The 21567-nt window shown below is 42.6% G+C and overlaps 1 protein-coding gene across 4 annotated transcripts in view; it reads left to right on the forward strand.

Moving 5' to 3' along the window:
• GSK3B (glycogen synthase kinase 3 beta) overlaps positions 1-21567 on the forward strand; it is a 157421-nt gene that overhangs the window by 70263 nt on the left and 65591 nt on the right. For all 4 annotated transcript variants that reach the window (XM_040595475.1, XM_040595477.1, XM_040595476.1 and 1 more), the window contains exon 3: positions 17163-17246. In XM_040595475.1, coding sequence (XP_040451409.1) covers positions 17163-17246 — 84 coding nt within the window. The remainder of the gene's footprint in view (positions 1-17162; positions 17247-21567) is intronic.

The following is a 21567-nucleotide window of genomic DNA, read 5'->3' on the forward strand; positions in this document are numbered from 1 at the left end:
TCATTTGAACATTTGTCCAATGAGCTGTTTATCAGACTGAGTTTGCAGGCCCTTGTGCATTCATCTTAGTTTATGTCATCAGACACATGAGTCATAAAGGTTGTACCAAGTTTTGGGGACTTGAAAACAGGCATCTCATTTACAGCAGATGAGTGTAACAGTGCAAGCATGTTGATTGATTATAAATTAAATTATTTGTTGCAGGCTACTTAGTCTCTGAGAAGGGACAGTGCAACTCCTCTGAGTGTTGTGGTGGGACATGCATACTTCTTCCTGACCTCCCAGCTGTGCTGTCCACCAGTCGCTTTGCTCTTGCTGTGAGGCAGATTTTTTCATTCCTTTTTTGTTTGCTAAAGTTCATAGTGGATGTTCATGTTATCTGCGTGGACCTGGTAAGGTGCCTTAGTGGAAGAGTTCGGTTTTACTGGTAAATAATAGCTACTGGTAAATAATAGATGCAAATTTAAAAAAGATGTGTAGTAGGTGTGTGAGTGTGGAAATGAGCACTTTGGAGTTTAGTGCTGCGACACTGGAAGGATTCAGTTCAGTGCCTTACATGGATGCACTTGCTTTGCTTTCTGATGTTGAGCAACTGTGTGAGCACATTTCAGATTAAGACTGACAAGGAATAACAAGATGTAGAGCAGGAGATCTGAGGTGAGCACAGACTTCTGAAGAATTCCTGAAAATATGGATAAATACTTACTGTTTTTATTTGTGGTGCTCTGCTGAACATGTTTTATAAATAGTGAGCAATTCTGAGTTATAAAATTAGAAGGTGGCAAGAGCTGATAATTTTTAGTTGAGGCAATGATATTAGAAGCTCTGTAGTTTTAAAAAAGTAACGGTATACTCTTTCTCGGTTAGAGTCTTCTGTTAGTGCAACATCACAGTAACCTGTACTAGAATTGTCTGTCTGTGAGACCTGGGGCTTCCTTGATTACGCTGGGATTATTAACACTATTCACTTATCATTTAGATACCTGCAAAAGCAGCAGCGTGAGAGCATATGAAATAGAAATGCTCTTTCCCCAGTGGGCTGGAAACCACAGGTAGGAGATTGGAGTCAGTGTTTGAAGAGCCAGAGCAAGTAGTAAAGAAATTGGTACAATGTATACTTCTGGGTTTTTTTTTCTGAAAAGTCAACATAACTTGGCAAAGGGCAAAAAAAGAACATGGTTTGTAGATAATATAGTATATTTTCTGATAGACAATGACTCTGCTTCTGTAACTGCATAACAGGCATAAAGGTTATCTACTTTCACATAGGGCTCACAGATCTAGTAGGACAAGAAAGTAGTATGAGACATAGGAAAACTAGGGCACGGTGAGGGTTGCCTGGAGTGTTGGAGGCATAACAGAGTCAGTGTACTCGTTGAGCAATTTCTGTGGCAGCACGAAGGCCATCAATTAGCAGGAAGGATAAACAGTGCAAGGACTCTTGTTTGGAGCTAACCTGATGAGTATCTCTTTGAAAGGGTCCGCCTTGCTAGTGGGAACAGTGTGTACCGGGCGCAGATGTACAGCGCTGTGTGCAGATGGTAGTAAAAGTCCCTTCCTAGTGAAGCACAGGGCTGTGGCATCCTGTCCTACTGGCTTGTCTGTATGGATCTGCTTGTGGGTAATGAGCCTGTAGGTGACTTCTTAAGAGTGCACCCTCAGCAAGTTTGCAGTCAACACCAAGCTGTGTGGTGCCGTAGACATGCCACAGGGAAGGGGTGCCATCCAGAAGGACCTTGACAGGCTGGAGAGATGGGCCTGTGTGAATCTCATGAAGTTCAACAAGGCCAAGTGCAAGACCCAGCATGGTTGAGGTAATCCCAAGCACAAATACAGCCTGGGTGGAGGACAGATTGGGAGCAGTCCTGAGGAGAAAGATTGGAAGGTGCTGGTGGACAAGCAGCTCAATGTGACCCAGCAATGTCCACTAGAAGCCCAGATGGCCAACTGTATCCTGAGTTACATCAAAAGCAGCATGGCCAGCAGGTCGAGGGAGGGGATTCTCATGAGGTCCCAGCTGCAGCGCTGCGCTCGGCTCTGGGGCCCCCAGCGTAAGGACATGGACCTGTGGGAGCCAGCTCAGAGGAGGCCAGGAAGGTCTGATCAGAGAGGCTGGAGCACCTTCCCTGTGAGAGCTGGGGTTGTTCAGCTGCAAGAAGAGAAGGCTCAGAGGAGACCTTAGAGCAGCCTTCCTAACGGGGGCCTGCAAGAAAGGTGAAGACAGCCTTTTTCATAGGCATGAGTGATAGGACAAGGGGTAGTGGCTTTTAACTAGAAGAGGGTAGATTTAGATCAGATGTTAGGAAGAAAATCTTTACTGTGAGGGTGGTGAGGTGCTGGCACAGGCTGCCCAGAGCAGCTGTGGATGCCCCATCCCTGGCAGGGCTCAAGGCCAGGTTGGACGGGGCTTGGAGCAACCTGCTCTAGTGGAAGGTGTCCCTGCCTGACAGGGGGGTGGAACCTAGCGGGTCTTTAAGGTCCCTTTGAACCCAGACCATTCTACGGTTCTGTGAATTAAGTTTGATTGAGACCCTGCTAAATCCAGCTGTCCAGCTAAACACTGTTGAAGTTTTAAGTGATTCACCTTTAAAAGTATTGTAATTAAATTTCCTTGAATGTAAATATAGCTCAAGATACGGTGGCTCTGTCTCAACCTAACCCTGTGTGCAGCATGCTAGAATGTGTAGGGACCATGCCTACATAAGCAGGCAGTACCATGTTCTCCACAGAAAGTAACTCTTCATGATTTCATGCTGTTGGGATTTTGAATGCAAAATGGTTTTGGCACCCTTTGCACAGAGCTTGATTTCAACAAAATGTGGAAGAGCATTGTACACTGGTCAGGGGTGGGGCGAGGAAATGAATTCAACTCGGAAGGCACAATTCTGTAGAAATATTTGCGTTTTCAGTGACTATGTTCCTGCTTAATGCTCCTGTCACTAGGGGCTCTCCTGGGAGCCCTCTTGCTAAAACCCATGTCTGCTCTGGCTGCAAAGAGCAATATTGCAAACCTTGCTCCTGTGACTGTTGGCCTTGGTCTGCAGAGACTAACTCTCAATAGTTAGATGAAGCTGCTGGCATTAAATCCCTGTTCTATTCACTTCTGATAACCAGACACACTTTTATAGTGTGCATTTTCTTGAGCACCAGCTTTTAGCAGCTGCTTGTTCCGATGACATGAGGTACTGTGAAGTGCAAGATACTCTCAGTTGCTTAAAACGGGATTAAATTATTGCTTACTGGGGTAATAGGTTTCATATCTTGCTTCCCCACTTCTAAAATACACAATTATAAATAGTCCATGAAATATAGTAAAACAAAACCTTAAAGGGAGATTGAGATCAGTTACATTTCCATTGGCTTGTAGTCATCTGGGGGGGTTAATCCTGTAATTTTTTTCAATGTGAAGAGAAAAATTTCAGAATTTTCAAATGTTCAGGAGGAATACACATGAAATACTATGGAGCCAGTTTAGTTTTTCAAGCTTATAAAACTGGCAATAACAAGCATTCTGTGTGGAAACGGGTAGTAGAGCACCTGTATTTAACTTGTCTTTAAGCTTCCCCCTGCCCCCGCCCCAACACAGGATTAATTTCAGCTTCTCAGAAACAGCTAGAACCCGTCTTGATTCACATATGCTTTGACCCTCTTCCTGTACAGCAGCTCTGGTCGGTTATCTGTGGCTGTGGAGTAAAGCTGTAGTACTCCTGAGCTGAGGAGAATGTAATTTGAGAGCTGGTCCTGTGCAGGTTCCATCACTTCAGCTGGATAGGTGTTTCTGGCTGCCCTTCAATGCAGCTGGTTTTTAGGAAAACGTTGAAACTTGCGAGCATCCTCTTCAGTGCTGTACCGCTTAGGAAAGCTGCACAGTGTTTTCTTTCTCTGTTAAAGACTCGCTGTAGGCAGATAACTTATGGGAGGTGCCGATTCAAATTGAATTCAGTGCCTTTGCTATGATTTCTCATGGAAGTATTAAATAATGCCTAATCCTTGGGTTTAAGAGGTGCTTCAGAAGAAGGAGGACCCCGACTCGTAGCCCAGTGAAGGGTGCTCTGTTTGATAAAGGTGAAAGGTAGGTCTCACTTCCTTCAAGTGGGCATAAACCAAACTTTGCTGTTACTATTGTAAACGTTAATGCCTTGGTTGTTCTAACGCATGTTTCTCAAAAACCAAGTAAATGATAGGAAGAGATGGGGTTTGCTGGTGTTTTTGTACTCTTCAATATCAGGGCAGGAAAGAGAATGTATCAAGCAGAGAATTAAAAGTCTTGAGGAAAAAAGCTTTAGCACGGAGATGCACTGTTGTATTTGGGTCTGGAAACTGTAATCTGTGATTATCTTGACTGCTTTAGGTAGCAGTAGGTTGATGGTTTAAAAACTTTGTGTTTAGTCTTTCAAGTCATCTTTGTGAACAAATTTTATCAAAGGTGCACCGTAACATTGCTACCACAGCAAGGGCTTCCTTGTGGAGTGAGTCACTAGTTCGTCCCATCTGGAGCATTGTGATCTCGAAGGTGGTACAGCAGCCCTTAAAAGGCTTTTGGTTCCACTGGAAGCTACCCAGTGTTCAAGAGATACTTGATGATTGTTTCATGGGCATAGTCAGGGTCCTTCAGAAACTTAACCTGGGGGTGACAATGGGCCTAGCTCATTTGGCAGCTGGATGTCACCAATTCTGACGTTCCTAGTACCTCTGAATGTCTCTAGCTTTCTGAACATTTCTGAACAGAAATACTTAACAATTTCTTCCATCTAATCAAAACTGCACGTTTTCTACCTGATTGTGCATAGTTTGAATTTGGTGTAGGTAAAATTCCATACTTGGGTAAGCAGGACAACTGGTGAGCAACGAGCTAGCATGCAGAGGTTGCAAGCCAGTCTCATCTCACTGCTGGTGAAGTTTGCGAGATACCTTGGGCCAAAACAGGTGCCTGTTTTGGTTATCTCACATTCTATCTCCTCATGTGACTTCTAAAGTGCAGACATCAGGGAATCTGTTTGTGTAGTGGATATAGGACCAAAGAGGCCACTTCTGGCTTTTTCACAGGTATGCATGTCAGTGGTTGTGTTGATCCCTCTCATCTATACTTGATCACTTGATACTTCAGAATACTGAGTTGGGCAGAGTAAAACACGCGTAACGGCTTCCTGGATAAACCTGTTAACGTGCATTATTCTGTCTACTAGTGGTAGATTCAGGTCCGTTTTTCACAATACAACATCTTAAAGTGCTATGACTGAGGAAAGACCATTCCTGCTGTTTCCGCAGTTCCTCACCTTATCTATTGCAGAGCTTTTCCCTTTTGCAACAAATGAGGCAAGGGTCCTAAAAACAAAATCTCCTTTTGTTACTCAGCTCCAGGTCATACCCACAGCATGTCTGTTCTGCGTGATGTATGCAGTGGGAGACCTCCTTAAACCATGGAAAAGAGATCTTGCAGTGGAAAGTACATGGTAAGGTCATTGAAAGGTCTTGCAACTTCCACTACTAGTAACAGTGGATGTTTTAATGAAGTTATCTTATAAGACTCTCCTTGTAGTACTGTGTGTTAAACACAAAGCCTGTGTAGTCGATTGAAAAGGTGGTAGTTGAGGTAGGAAATGTTTTCCAGTGTGATTTATGTGATTGACTACACACAGTGTCACAAAGTCATTGAGTCTCTTTGGGTTTACAAATGCCTATTTAAAAATTGTGCACAAGTTCAGTAAGAGAGGTTGAACGTCCATTAGGGTCACTGGCAACTAGGAACTAAGCTTTTTTGAGCCTTCCTTGGAAGCATCAGGTGATGGCTGCTGTTGACCTGTTGGGTGATGTGGTGCCAAGATAATTGGCCTGACCAGGTTGTCTTTGTTTCCTCAGTCTCTTGTTTTCACCAGTTCTCCTTCTGTTTACTTGCTACAGAGTTTTGTGCAAGTTCTTCTTCTATTCTGGAAGTAAGGTAGAAGCCAGGATGCTGCTGCAGCTATACCCTTTTTATACAGTAGCAGTGTTGCTACTGTCCAAGTTCTCAGCAAAAACTTCAGGTTTTTGTTTATCCTTTCCTGAAAACTTGCTGATTTAGCATCAACCCTGTAGTTGTGCCCAGGTATCTGACAATGAGGCCAGCGAGTGGATGCTTCAAAGAGCTGGAGAGAGAAGATTTGTGGGCAGTGGCAGATGGGGTGGCTATTGCACTTGCTGCCCCTGCAGCAAAAAAATCAAAGTGGCTGTGCATCAGCTCTTGAACCAACACAGTTTGCACCTTAGTGTATGCATTGAACTCTTATTTCTGTAAGTTCTGTGACTTGAGTGGCAAGTTGGTGAATCAGGTGGTGTCTGAGGAGCCACCCAGGTGTCCTAGCTGCAGGGACAGCAGCACCCAGAAGGGTAGGGTGGGCAGCTGGGTGTGGAGGGCTACCTCTGCTCTGCGAGTTTAAGCAGCTGCTGTTCATGATTTAGGGCCTGGAGGCTGATTCACATTGCAACATATTCCTAAGACATTGGTTGTGACACTTACCCTGGGGTAGGCTTGAATTCAGAGCTGTCCTAATCCCAGTCAGAAAAGGGAACAACTGAGTCCATAACATTCCTAGGTCTTCGCAGATCCTGGGGGAAGGACTGGGCCTCATGGGAGTTAGGTTGCCCCTGCCCTGCGGTGGTCCAGCTGGACCTGGTCCTTGGGAAACTGAGATTGGAAGCCTGTGAGATTGTAGTGTAGTCTTACGGAATGTGGTTAACGTGCCCGCTTTAAATCCATGGTGCTCACCTGACATGAAGTCATTCCTCTCTGCTCCTTTCTTTCTTTCAGAGTTCCCTGTTACTTTTTAGTGTGACTCAGTGGTGAGTCTAATGATAGTGCGGTGTCTCTGCTTTTAAAATTTGTCATGAAACCCTACACTTTGCTATGCAAATAGTTACTGAAACTTACTCATCTTTTGGGGCAATTTAGGCTAGAAGTGAATGTGAAGATTTCCTAATCTTTTCATTTCAGTGCTGTGACACCCTTTAGCCTGAGGAAATGATTTCATGAAAAATGGGACAATGTTCGAAAAGCACTAGTGCTGACTAAGGAAAAAACCCTCAAGCAAGAAGTCTGATAACCTGTTTTATCAAACTCAAACACTAACTCTTCTAGTAGCTTGTAGTGGATTTGTACTTTGACATAGTTGACTTTCCCTTTAAAGTGTGTGGTAGATGTATTGTGTCTAGCAAAGGTCAACTGGTGAAATTATCTTGCAGCTACCAGAAGGTTGTACTGCTGCCTTTTAATATGAAGATACATATTTGGGGAAGCTTGAATTGTTTTTATGCGTAAAACTGAAGAACGAGTGTTGAAACATTCTGAGGATTGTGTGGCTATCATCTGAAATTTGGTAGGGTATTTTATTATTTTACGCTTATCTTAGACCTGATGTTCACACGTCGTAGTTTTAGATTATCAGCATTCATTAGTTACTGTTTTATTTGCTCACAACAAACTTACTGAACCAGGGTGTGGGGAACCCACCAGGAATTTGGGAGGAAGGGCTTATTGTATATGTGTGTCAGGTAAGGAGTGTACATCCCTATTTTAACTTCACTGCTGGAGTTGGAGCCAATTTCCTTGCCCATTCCCCCAACCCCAGAGGAGGAGCTGCCCAGTATCCCTCTGAATTCAGCAGGGAATGTTTAACCTTTTAAAAGCTTGGTCATCTGGGAGCTCATTATTAAGACTCATACTTCTGGAAGATTTAATTCTGCTTGGCAAATAATCATCTGCAGGCAGCTAATTCCACTTGCCAGTTCCACTCTCTCTTTGCTCCCTGCTCGGTCTTCACCTGTCGTTTCCCTTTCGCATGTCCTTCTGATTTGAATGTTTCCTCCAAGGTCTTAGGGAGTCAGAAATTTTCATTTGGATTGAAATTAAGAGCCCCTCATGACTTACAGCATCAGACATCTTAGTGTCATGTAGTAATAGTCATGAGACAAAGGAAAAATAAACATTGGAGGCAGTGCTTATCTGTTCCCTAAATTAATAAATAAAAAATTTTGGAGGGTGAGGAGGAATTACTTTTGTTTTGCAAGTCCTTTGGAAACTGTCTGTATGAAACATCTGCTGTATCATATGTAAGAAGAGAAGGCCAAGAGTAATAAAGCATTTCATTAATGTTTAATAACACAGTGATTAGCAACCCAGCAAATGTCTTATGCCTGTGGGAGATTGGAACTTATTTGATTAATAGATTAATTGCAACCTGTTCCAGTTGTGATTGCAGGTGTACATTTCTATGGATGTTGCAGAGTCCCTGAGGACTGATGTTATAGGCATTCCTGTACTTACTTTCTTCTTCCTAGTTGAAGAGTTAAAAATCAAAACATGAGGAAAAATCCATCTGCTGTTTCTATGACAAGAGAATGATATTTACTGTAAGAGTTTTTCAACAGAGGTTCTCTGTGCTACCACTGAAAAAGAATGGCTATTATCTCTGAAAGCACAGGGCTGCCTTTTAGAAAGTACTTTTCCTTTCAATTATTCTCCTTCTGCACTTTATTTCATTGTTATAATGGACTTGAACCATCTCTCTGAGTTTCAGACCTAGTTCTGTTTTTCTGACGCTGATCTTGGGTACACTGTGATTCCTGGTCCATCTGGACTCGCCAGTGCCAGAGGACAGTAGATGCTGTAGAACTGAAATGTAGACTTGACCTTGTTTGAAACAACTGCTTGAAAATGACTAAGTGAATTTCAGGTTGTGGTCTAGAAGTGACATGATGCTGGAAATCAGTTTGCGTTCCAAGTTTAGTCTCGAGCTTCCTGAGCTGGCAGGAATTTAGAGATGGTATTAAGCCTCTGAGAGGCTCTCAAACTCCACTTCCATTCAAAGAGGCAGTGACAAGCTAGCGAAGAATTTGGCTTCCACCCTTCAATTAACTGCTGAGATACAGGGAGGAAATGAAAGAAGAGCCATAATTTTTCTTCTGTTCTCTCAAGAGATTGAGGCTTGTTGTATGTTCTTTTAAGAGCACAAATAAGCCATTTCTGTCTCCAGTTATAGGAAACTCTGTGTAATAGTTGTACGAGGCTTAAGTTTTCTGCTTAGGGACTGTGTCCTGCACTGGCAAGAGCAGGCTGGAGATGACATAATATGGCACTTGCCATTGCTGACTGCCTTGGGGAAGAGTTAGAAAGTTCAAAGCACGTGGTCCCTTTGTGAGAAGGGATGTCATGCTCAAGTTTATTGGTGGGCAGTAATAAAATAAAAAGTATTAACAGGGTGGAAACAAGGTGTGTGTTGGTATCTCAGATTTTCATCCCGTACACCTTTCTGTCAGCTCGCCAATTACTGCGTGGTTGGGGTTCAAAACTGTCTAGTTCTTAAGGGGTTAATGTAGTCTTGCCCACGTTTTGCCATGGCTGTGTGACTTTTTGTTTCAGTCATTACTCTACAGCTTTAGTTTCAAGCATGGTTTTTTCCTCTCGCTGCCCCTGCCTGCACTTTAATTTCAGCTGAGCTGTAATAAATCATGGGTTTGCAGGTTGGGCGCGCGCTGGTGGCCCCGCCTGTGCTGGGCTGAACCTTGTGCCTTTGGCTTGCCCTGGCCTGGCCCCAGCTCCAGCCCAGCACGCGCTGCCCACTGGCCTCTGCAGGCAGGTCCTGCCTGCTGCTGCGCTCGGAGCCGGTGCTTTTTGCCCTGATCTGTACCCATGCCAGGGCTGAAGGTCACTGTGCTCAGTAATAAATTTTGGCTAGAATACAGCTGACGCACGCGTTTTGTGTCTCTGACTCTTTCTGGGTGTTTGCAGGCCCGTGTTTCAGAAACACTTTGCAGCATAGCCCTGCTGCGTATCTCCATCATTTGTTGCTTCAGGATCTTAACGGTCAGATTTTTAGATGAGGACAAATAGTGGAAAGTTTGGCAGCGCTGTGAAACTTGGTAGCAAAAGGAAGCTGGGTTTGGAGCCTTTGCATTGCTTTTAGTTATGTAGTAAAGCAGAGCACGGTACAGCTGCAGCTGGCTGAGTTGCACGGAAATGCATGCAGAGGCATTCTGTGTCTTGGACCCCCTGTCAGCTTCCTCTGCTCGTCCCACTTGCATGGCACAGTGCATGTGAGCTCGTTGTTCTCATGCTGCAGAGGTACTTGGCGTCTGGGTTTTCACTTGTGTGAGGGCTGGGATTCCTGTCAATGGCAGGCAGGCAGAGGTGCAAGGAACGGGTAGGGCATGTGAGTATTTAAAGCAGCAGTTTTATATTTGTACTGTAAACTGCTGATGGCTATCACAGATATTTTTTTTTTTTCTTTATTTTCTTTCTTCCTTAAGGAAGCCCTGAATCTTACAATATAATAGTATTGTATCTCTGTCTCCAGGACTTTTTGGATTATAGAAGTCAAAGCGCTTTTACAAAATGTTAACCCTCAAAGCCACTTCTATGCAGATGCGCGTGGTACACATGGGTAGAGGCTGGAGCAGGACGTAATATCTGGACTTTCTGACCTGTGCATTAGGCCTACTGGGCTGCAAGTATTTAACAGTTGTCGATGGACCAGCACTAACTGGGTTGTGGTTGTTGTGGCATTACAGCTCTTGTTATGTTGTGGATACAGATATTTTACTAAATAGTATTTGCTTGTTGATCTTGTCCTGTATTTCTGGATTAAAGGTTGTGATTGTATGAATTTGAGACTGACAGGTGTGCTAAAAATGGAGACCATCCCAAATTAGATCTGCTGGTCTTGGAAATATGCCATGACTGGCAGGAGAGGGAGACTGGGGCTTCGTCTTAATCTGTGCCTCAAATGCAAATGAGGAAAACTGTGATCCCTGTTGACATTTATCTCTGCTTGAAATTGCTTGCCTACAAAATGGGCTTGTCATGGGTGGCTAGCTATTGATGACTGGCATGGGCAGATTCCCAGCCCAGGCTTCTGTAGTTGGACTTCTTTTTATTTCTGTGATAGCTTGGGACAAATACAGAAAATTGTAGGAATTAGATTTTTTTTTCTGTAAAATGCCTGAATTATCATGTATCTGTGAAAGGCAGCTAGTTCTGTGATCCATAGAATAATTTCTGTAATACTTTTGCTGAGAGCAAGACCGTGTCAGAAGTAGCATTGTGATCGGTGTTTGAAAGCCACCTTGGGATGAATGGGTCAGGCAGCTTCAGGAACTTTCGGAGATGGTGGCACAGCTTTTATTTTGCAGTCTGTCCCACTAAGCTTAGGATAACCCAGACATACTAGGATTGGAGCTCTAGTAATGACGTTAGTGAAAATATTCTGGTCTTGGTGATCCTGCTACCCCTTGGAGAATTGTCAGGTGCTGTTTCTGTACCACAGGCAGATGATGGCGAGTATGATGGCTTCCTCTGCGATCTGGAGTGTTCTGTCTCTGTATGCCTTACAAAGCTGAGTCTAGGAGGTATGGCTCAAATGTTGTGCAAGCAGCTGTCTCCGCAAGGCATCGAGTATAGCTGGCTAGGATCCCATTGAAAGACCTTTGTCAGTAATGCGCCTGCTGCCCTGTGCTTAAGAGTCCATCCTTTTTCTTATGGTGGGAGATGGTCAGGATAAAGAGGCTTCTTCCTGCTGTATGGAAACACTTTAAATCTCTGAAGGTCTCAGCCTGAGCCTGTTCTCTGAAGCAGGCTCCTCAGTGCAGCGGGTGAAGGCGAGTGGGGGTGGCTTGGTCATTCAGGCCGTTCAAGTAGATGGAAGCAGGGGTGGGGGGAAGGGCAAGCCTTGCTGCTTCATCACTGCCTTCATGCCACAGGAAACTAGGTTATTTCCCAGCTTTGCGTGTGGCTCCCTGGTCTGGCTCTTCACGGTGGGAAAATCTGTAGAACAAGAAATACGGTAGAATGGAGTAGACTGTGATGGAAACAGGGGAAAAGAGGAAGGAAGCTGTAAATATGACATGTGCAAGAGGACAATTGTGTATACCGAGAAATTTGGATCTACCTTTGATGCTTCTATCCATCTATAATGCCAGAGCTCATGTGACATTTACTCTTCATTTTCTGTTTTTCCAACCTGATTGAAGAACACAAGATACTCTGCTCCAGCATTTGAAGGTATTACCCTAAGAAGAATAAAAATTAGGTCAAAAATTGCAAAAATGAGAATAAAATTTAGTTGCTGACCTTACTTAAGCAAGAAGACTGATGCTGCAGTTGCTCGTTGAAATAGATTGGTAATTTATCGTGCCTTTCCATCAAAAAGATAACCTCCCTTAAAAGGACAAGACATACACAAGAACCAGGTCATGTCCTTGGTGTGACAAAAGGCAAAAATACAAATTTCTAATCTCTCCCATTTCATCTGCTTTAGACATAACCCTCAAAGAACCTTGTTGAGACTTTACACAGGTATTTCAGAAGAAAAAAAAGTAGCAAAAACTAGCGTGCCCTTTAGCTAAGGAAATTCTGAGGAATTCTCTTCTGATCTGGATCCAGGTGATATTTCTACATCTCATTGGGTAATATTGATAATGTCATGCTGACATGAGCTGTACAAAACCTTCCACCTTCTTTTGCTGTGGTCCGGTTTAGGAAGCTGCAAGTCCATAAGGCATCATCGCTGATGATCCAGTCATTTCTTCTCCTGTTGTAAAAAGGACCAGGTCGAAAAAGGAGGAAAAGGGAAAAAGGAAAAAAAAAAGCAAAGATCCAGGTTAAGCTTGATGAATGCAAACTCCATAGCTCTAGAAATCTCTGGATGGGAAGGGAGAGTGTGTGTGGGGGGGATGGGGCAATGGTTACCCTAGTCTGTAAGAGCAGACTAAGTAGTGAGGCAGAAGTGATCTTGCTTTGGTGGTTTTATGTCAATGTCAGCATTAGCGCAGCTATGAGGGATTGCAATTGTAACTTTGGAGAGCAGGCTTCGTGAGTCTTTGTGCATCAGCTCCACTGGCTATGCTTTGAAGTTATAAATCTGATGTTGTCTTGGCAATCTTCAACCAAATCTTTAACCCTGATGGGCAACTAGGTTTTTTCAATATAATGAACAGATACAGGCAGTCTGGGCTGGGAAAGTTGTCTTCAAAAGTGATGAACAGGGTTTTGTCATGTGGGGTTTGCTCAGTAGTTAGTACCAGTGCGTTTGAGCCTTTCACTAAAGCAGTCTTCTATGTGTGTCAGCAGCCCCTTGCCTTCTGGATAAAGAAATCTGTTTTAGATAAAGAAGTCGAACTGCAACAGAAGTTTGCTGAGTAATGTGTATGTAGTCCCATTGTTCCTTCGAGAAGCCACGAACTGTGTGCTGCAGGAGCTCTGTGTTTCGGTGCGAACAGAAGTCTGCTGGGTCCTCCCTTGTGGTGAGGCTGGTGCTGAAGGGGTTGACCTCGAGTCTCCCCGATGCCTTCTGCCAGAGGCTCGAGGTAGGGCCATTCTCCCTGGCTGCAGTGTAGAGCACTTTTTTTGCATCCTGCCTAGTCCAGACTGGCCCAAGGGCTACTGCCTGAGCTATCTCCAGTTTAATTTGTTCAAAGGCTTGTCATTGCTTGGGGCCCCATTTGAAATCATTCTTCTGCGTCACCTGATAGGGCTTACAATCAGTCTGTAATTTGGAGTGTGCATTCTCCAAAACCCCACAATGCCCAAGAAAGCCTGTGTTTCTTATTAGTTGGTGGAGACATAGCTGTTATTTGTTGATTACATCCATTGGGGTCTCATGACATCTGTCTTGCTGTCTTATTCCCAAAAACTGGATCTCCTGTGTGAGTGCCTTCACCTTACTTTCTTTTTTGGTAAAAGCAGCTTTCAGAAGGATTTCAACTGTGTTCTTCTCTTTCTCAAAGACTTCTACTGCTGTATTGCCCCATATGATGATGCCATCAATATATTGTGGGTGTTGTAGAGCTTCACCCTGTTCCAGTGCAGTCCGGATCAGTCCGTGGCAGATGGTAGGGCTGTATTGCCACCCCTGGGACAGTCGATTGCAGGTGCATGGGACACCCCTCCACATGAAAGCAGACTGGCCTGCACTCTTCAGTGCTTACCAGGCCTGGAACTCTGAATTCAGCAAGAAAACTAAACCCTTCCCTTTATGTGAATGGGTGGGAGAACAGGAAAGAATACCTTCCCCTTTGAGCCTTTGACTTTACATCCATGTCTCCTGGAAGACAAAAAGGATGAGTTAAGGATAAGCGTGAGCTTTATGTTTTCATCCACCATGTATTTGGGTCATGCACTGTCAGCCTTTCTCATCAGCATGTTCTGAAATGGTTTTAGTTTGCATTATATTTAGACATGTGTTTTCTTTCTTGTACTTGGTGTGGGATACCTGTCACTGTTCACTTCACTGAAGGTTCCCTGCTTATAATCTGATATTCCCCCCACCTCCCAGTGCATTTGTACACTGGTAATTAATAGTCCACATTATAATGTGAAAAAGGGGAAATACATGGTAGAGTGAGACTACTTTATCCATCTAAGGAGAAATGAATTCTTTAAAGCGTCAGTCTGTTACGTGAACATCAGTAGCTGTTCCCCCGCCACATCCAATTCGAGTTTTGCAACTGTTCGAGTATTTCTGGTTTTAACTCCACCAGGGAGTGGTGATTAAAAGTCAGCTTGGTTTTAAGGTGGCTGAGGTGACTGTTTGACTAAGATGATAATTTAAATTTGTTTCCTTCTGTCTAGTCACAGGATGCAAGATATAGGTTACTGTGTAACTGGTTTATGAGTTATCCCTGATATTAGCACCTCTTGAAGCAGTGTTTGTGCAGCTGCAGCAGATGGTCAGGATGAGAGCCGAAGGAGATGGATCGGAGTGGAAGGCATCAAAGTGGGCACAGACTGTGCCTGTGCTAGGATGAAATACCAGAGTATAAATATAACTTCAACCTAGTGTTAGAATAACTTCTGCTGATTTCCCACCACCACCACCCCAGTGTATCCAATGAGCATATACATACTATCTAAAGAACATGAAGCGATAACCTGACTTAGAGTATATATGGGTATTTTAAGGAGTTAGCAGAGTTGTCACCGAAGTAATACTGTGCATTAATGTTTAGTATGTTCATGTTTTTTTCCAGTAATTCCATGAGATAAATGGTATTGTTGCTGTGTTGCAGCCAGTGGGAGAAAAGAAGGAAGAAATTAATTGCTTTACGTTATGCTGTGAGTTGCTGGTGAAATTTGGTTGAGATGCTGGAGCTGTCGGTGTTAGGTTCACTGCTGTAGTAATACCGTTAAGCATTATACCTGTAAAAGCCAACTGGAGAAGTCATAATTTGTGTTTTGGTGACTGATGGGATCTAGAGCCATCCCTACTTCGACCGGTTGAAATCGGGCCCAGGCTGTAAGGCCCAGGGAGCCGCCCCGAGCCAGTGGTGGCTGCTTGTCCGAACGAGATGAGAGGATGAGGCCGTTCTGTTGGTTTGAAGTCTGAACTGTGCCATGTGTCACAGGAACCTCAGCCACGATTCTCCAGATAGTTATTCTTTATCACATGCTATCAAAAAGAAGTCAAAGTGGCGAATATTTGAGCTCTTGTTCCTACCAGGAGAGCACTTTTCTCTGTGAGATGTGAGGCGTGTTGATGAGGTTGTGGTGACACCTGTATTCCTCTTTCACAAATTCACTCCATAGGATTTCAGGAGATACATGAAAGCCTCAGAAGTCTCTCCCTAAAAGTCTCTCTTCATCCTTCAGGACAGAATAGGCCTGTCTTGGTGTACACCTAACGGACTTAGGCTTTAATCTGTTCAGAGGCTGGGCAGGCCCAGAGGCCCAGGGAGGGACTTGCTTTCTCGTTAACTACTAACTGGACAATCGCCAACTGATAATTGTGTGAGATGTCACTCGTGTTTGTAAAGAGCTGGCTAATACTGAAGTATTTTTTTTCAGTCAGCGGGTGGCAGGGATGATAGGATTAATGATACTGCATCCTATTTAACACCTTTTTTTTTTTTTTTTTTTAAGGCTACATGGCTTAGAGGATTTAAAAGTGGAGTTCATAGCTATGTTCACATTAGAAGCTCTCAGTGGTTCTTGTGGAGTTCCTTAAGCTTTAATTGTGGTGATAAGCAATGTACATGACCCTCTGATACACAGAATATGAAATCCTCATTTTGACAGCAGCACCACACAAAGTAGGTGTTTGCTTTATGCATTTAAGTATGAAAATGTGTGGTGGCTGAAGAATTTTCTCCCCAAATATTTCCTGAAGTCATCCAGGATTCTAGTAGGACCAGTGTATTAGTCTAGTATATTGTTCCTAGCTACTTAAGATGTGTGATTAGCAACCCTGTGATGCAGGTAAAAATTGGAAATAGCTTTTATTTTTGAAGCTGCAAACTGTAGAGTAGTTGAGGAAGGAAAAACTGTGTGTGTGATGTGTAAATGTGCCCATAGGAGAAAGGAGTAATGTAGCAACAGCTGTGGAGTGAAGTTAACAAACATAGCTGTGCTAATTTTACTTGTTGAATTGCAGGTATGAATAAAAACAAACATTTCACTCATTTTTATCTGTTAGGCTGTAAGATCCCTCATTTGTTAGGGCTCAGTTACAATGCATATTGCGGTAACGTCCCCAGGTTATCACGCATATAGTGAACTGAATTTATTTTAACAGCTTTTTTAGTTTGATACAAAATGGGAAAATAACATTGTTATTTTATCTGCCCAAGTTGGCTAAACCTTGGTTGAACAAAAGAGGGAACTGAGTTGCCTGCTCGGTTTCAGGTGTGTTTTGTTGGTGTTGCAAAGACAATGGTACGGAAATGATCTTCCATCACAAACCTCTTTTGCAGTGTGGAGCAGGGCAGGTATGTAGGTGGAAATATTATGTTTACTTTTTCATTGTTTACATTATTTTTACAGTATTCAAGGGGGATAGGCTTCCGACCATTCTGGATGATATGTTGTGTTATTGTATGATGAGAAAATAAAAATGGAAGTTAATGTTGTCTTGCCTTTTACCACTGAAACTTTGGTAACGCAAGTAGGTAATTCTTGGATTTTGTGATGGATTTGTGGACCTTTGCTCTAGAGAGAAAATGTACTCAAAGGTGTCGATACTCTTGGTGGTAAAATAATTGGAATAAAGACTAATAAATGTGTGAAAGCTTTTACCTCTTTCCAGCTTCAATTGTTTTGGTTCGTCAGCTCCTGTATCCGTATATTAAGGTGTTCATTACAGTACTCTAACATTGTGAGAAAAGTGTTTTTCTAATTGTTTGCTTTTCTCTTGTTTCAGAACAGAGAGCTCCAGATTATGAGAAAGTTGGATCATTGTAACATTGTCCGATTGCGTTATTTCTTCTACTCTAGTGGAGAGAAGGTAAGAGTAAAAAACAAGGCAATGCCTCCAAGTAACCATTTGGGGTATAACTGAACTGTTTGAATTTCTAGAGACAGGAGCATGAAGATAGCAGACGTGATAACATGGAGAAAATGCTAGAGCGGTGCCCAACAGATCATGTTTGAGCAGATCTTTTGCAGTATGTAAGTGTGTGGTCTGTGAGTAGTATTATTGGTATAGCATAACAACAGCATAACAGATTTGGATATTCGCTGCTACTTTTAATTTGATGGAGCACAGCTGGCCTTCATTTGCACATTCTAGCACTATCTTTCCATATATGCAGATATGTTTTCTAGTATTCAGTGTTAACTATCCTGGATTTAAAGCACTTATGTGACTTTTCCCAGACTCTGTCTCTGTGTGCTTCTGTCCCCCTTCCTTCTGTGTCCGTTCAATATACAGGCTGAGTTTCAAAGCCCAGAGGAAAGAATAACGTCTGATTGTGTGATTGTATCATTTGTCAAAATGCTTATGCTCCAGAAAAAGGATCAGATAGCTGGATTTAATAAATCTCAAGTCATAGACACTGCTATCTGTTTTCTTTCAGTCTAGTTATAAAGGTTTCTTGTGCTTTTTAGAAAGAGGTTACAGGGTTTTATTTTAATGGGATGTAATAACGGTTTCCTTGCCTATGTATGTATCAGCATTTTATGAATCATAGGAGAATAAGGATGAAATGGACCTCAAGATAGCATCTGGTCCAACTTCATGCTTAATGCATCATCATCCATGAAATTAACACACACACACACCCCCCAAAAAAAACCAAAACAAAACACCAAAAAAAAGAGTCCTTCTGGCCTAAGTGGGAGTTAATGTAAGCTATGAGGTGGGGAAATGGGCTAGATGACCTTCTGAACATCCTCTGGTCTTTTTTACATAGCTATAAATATTCATATAAAATGCATAACAATTTATATGGATGTTATAGTTTTTCATTTTTTAAAGCGGATTACATCCTTACTTGTGTTCAGATGCCAGTACATATGGGTCCACAGTGCTGTAAAGGACTGTATATGAGAGCTGATAGCTACTGGAAGGCTATTAACTGCTGTTACCATGAAGTGGGTCAACAGAATGGAGAAGCAACCCACCCACTTCATGGTCTTTGAAGCTAGAGAAGGAGCTGGCATCTCCAGGATAAGCTGTTGGCAGCAGGTCGCTGCAGTCTGGTGCAGTGCACAGAGGGATGATTGGAGAATGTTACTTCTCCGAGAGGTGCCTGGGGGGCACCTGGCACTGTGCCTTGTCTCTGCCAATGGAAAGCTTGCAAAACCAATTTGCAGAAATAAAGGAGAAATGTGAATTAATTTTTTAATTATTTTTTTCTGAATCAGCCCTTCCCCTTCCTTCCTTCCCCTTGCCTTGTGATAGCTTTTCCAGTGTTACGTGGCTATTGCTGTTTTGTTGGATGTGCAGTGTAGTTTTGTAAATTACACTGTACTTGTTTAGCATATAACCAGAAATTCCTCAAGCAGCATGAGTACCAGAAAATAAATACTGTGAAGTATGGCTTGGTTTGGGGGTTTTGTTTGTTTTGTTTGCTTTTTAACCAGTTTGTAACTTGGCTAGAGTGAAGTTAGCATTCCATGGGTCAAGCAGAAGACATCTGCCTTATCTAATGGCTTGAAACCTCTTGTAAACAGTGGAAGTGTTAAAACTTACCAAGAACGCTGTTCCAGGAGCCTTTGTGTAACAGTAACTTGAGTAAAACTCTTTTGGAAATCTTTAACTTGGTGTTGAGCTTGAGACTGGATTTTCCACTTTGCTGTTTCAACTCCACGTGGCTGATTCTTAGCAATGCTAGTTTTGTTTTTAAAAATGTGGCCTCTATCCATGACTAGCAATCTTAATGCTTCAGTGAGAAGTTTTCTTTCATGTTACTTTTCTGCTCTTCTCTCTTCATGCTTCTGCTCTGTGCCTTTGACATTTCCACTACTGCCCTGTTGCAAAATGGGACAAATGAGAACCAGTCCCTAGGGCAAAAGTGCACCCAGCAGAACATCAGCAGCATAATGTTGCAGTTCAGGTTGCAAGGTCTCTTTGCAGTTCAATACAAAATGATACATAATTAGCTTGCAAGTATTTCCATGTAGGTGGCAGCATCTGAAGGTAACTCTGAGTTTGGCTGCTGTTTCGAAAACTTCTGAAGAGCAGCAAGCTGGTGCTCTGAAGCTCATCTAGGAAGGATGAATAATGTTTCATGTTTTTGTCAGTTTGGGAACCAATGATGTGTTTTCCTGCATATTACCCTATAATAAAGCTGGCTTTTGGGAGAGTGGAGGAAAAGGGAGGTAAGTGTAAGGTTCCATCTAGTAACCAGGAAATACGTGTAGGAAGCAGTTACAGATAGAGATGCGAGGTACCTTAAGCTTTATATAAACTGATTCTTGAAGCCAAGTCCAGTGGGACGGGTAATGTAAAAATTTAAGGGACACATAGCAGAAAATGCGGTAGCAGTGATGAGTGGGACTTGCAATTGCTGTCTGTCTTCATGAAGAACTTAACAGTCCACTGCCATTAATCTGCATTTATGCTGACTCAAGTCTAGCAGTGATGGGAGAATTTCAGAGGTAATTATTATATGGCTGATCCCTTTAATGAAATAGTTCACCAGTTAACTTAATTTTGATACCTATATATCAAGCATTCTCTTGTATAGAGGTTTTCACGCTGCTGCGATCACTCCACCTCTTTGTTCTAGCTGGAGTGTTCCTTAGATTTCTTCCTTCTTTCCTGGAGCTTAGCACCAGCGTCTCTAAGCCCAGAGGCTTTTCTTTCTTTGGGTTTTTTTTTGGGGGGGGTAATATGCAAGAAGTTTAAATTTGTCCCATTTCAGAGGTACCTCAAAGGATTTCTCCAAATCCAGTGAGACTGGCACTCTTTGAAAGCTATGTGCCTAGTAGCCACTTTAGTTCATGTTAATTGCTAGGCATATTTAAGTGCTGGACACCCTGAAAAGTGATTTTATTCTAGCAAATCAGGGGAGTTAATTCTTGATTAGAAAACTGGAAACAACAGAAAATAGCATCAAATAGAAAAACAATTCTAAATAACACTTGCTAGTAAGACTATTCCTTAGCTTTATCAAAGTTGTAGTTAGTTTGTAGAGATTTGGAGCGCTCTGTTAGCTTTTTCTGGGAGCTGTCCGTGGAACTGGCTGAAGTGTTGGAGCTTCCCTATCTTTTCTTTTTCCTTGTGATGAACTCTCCTTTTTATGTCTCTCATTTGCTTAAACTTCTTTCCTGGTTTTGCCAAAAGCAATCCAGCCTTAGCAGCATGGAAATCTTGTATCAAACATCAGCCTTTGACTGATTCCTTCTCCCTTGTTTTCTGTGACTGGGTGACTCCTGCTTGTCTGAGCATCTTTGAATTTGTGTTACCTTTATATAGGTACACCGTATATAGGGTGTGTGTGTGTGTATATATGCACATACATGTATGTGCACATATTTGTGTCTTTGTGTGTGTATATATTATTATTCTGAGTGCTGACTGTGTATTAATCATGTTTGACTAATGATTTCCAGTTTCAGAGCTCAAAGAGAGCGCATAATGTATATTAATATGTCAGTTGACAGGCTTGGCATTCAGGTTGCTTCTATAAACTATTTCCTCCTCAGTTCTTTCTTTGTGTAAGTTTACAGACGTTTGTCAAACCTGTTCAATAACCCAGTTCTTTTGAAGGACTCTTCTTTAATGAATTTGCCAGAGCAGATTCTGATTTCTTTTTTTCTGAGGCTGTATGAGATATCTGATAGCAGGGCACTGAGTTTCGTAGCTGTAATGTGCTTTTCGGTAGTCCAAAACGTGTAGTTACAACTGGTGGAATGAACCAGAGGGGAAGGAACAACAACCAAATAATGGACTGAGTTGTGTATGGACAGTTCTCTTGGTGGAAGGTAGTCACAAGTCTTTTCCATGCCTTAATTCTGTGATTTATGATTTTCTAGGTAATCCTTGGAGAAAGTGGGCAGGATTATAGGGCTAGCCAGCTCTGCTGTGTTTGATAGTTTTGGTTTTCTGCTTTAGGATAAGGCAGATGCTTGAACAATATGCCTGGTTTGCCTGTCAGCTTGCCACTGGGAGATCAGACTGTATTAGGAAGACATAGATTTCTGGTTTGTTTTTTGCTATTTTTACTTAATTTCAGGGATTGCTTTGTATTTAGCATGATATATAAAAGTAAGTGTTGATTTACTGCAACAGGAGGAGATGGTCTTGCTGCTGCCCTTTTTAGCCTAATTCTGCTGAGAATCTTTTGAGCTGTGATTCAAGGGAGGGTGGACATGGACAT

This window comes from Falco naumanni, chromosome 5 (genome assembly GCF_017639655.2).
Source record: "Falco naumanni isolate bFalNau1 chromosome 5, bFalNau1.pat, whole genome shotgun sequence".
NCBI lineage: Eukaryota > Metazoa > Chordata > Aves > Falconiformes > Falconidae > Falco > Falco naumanni.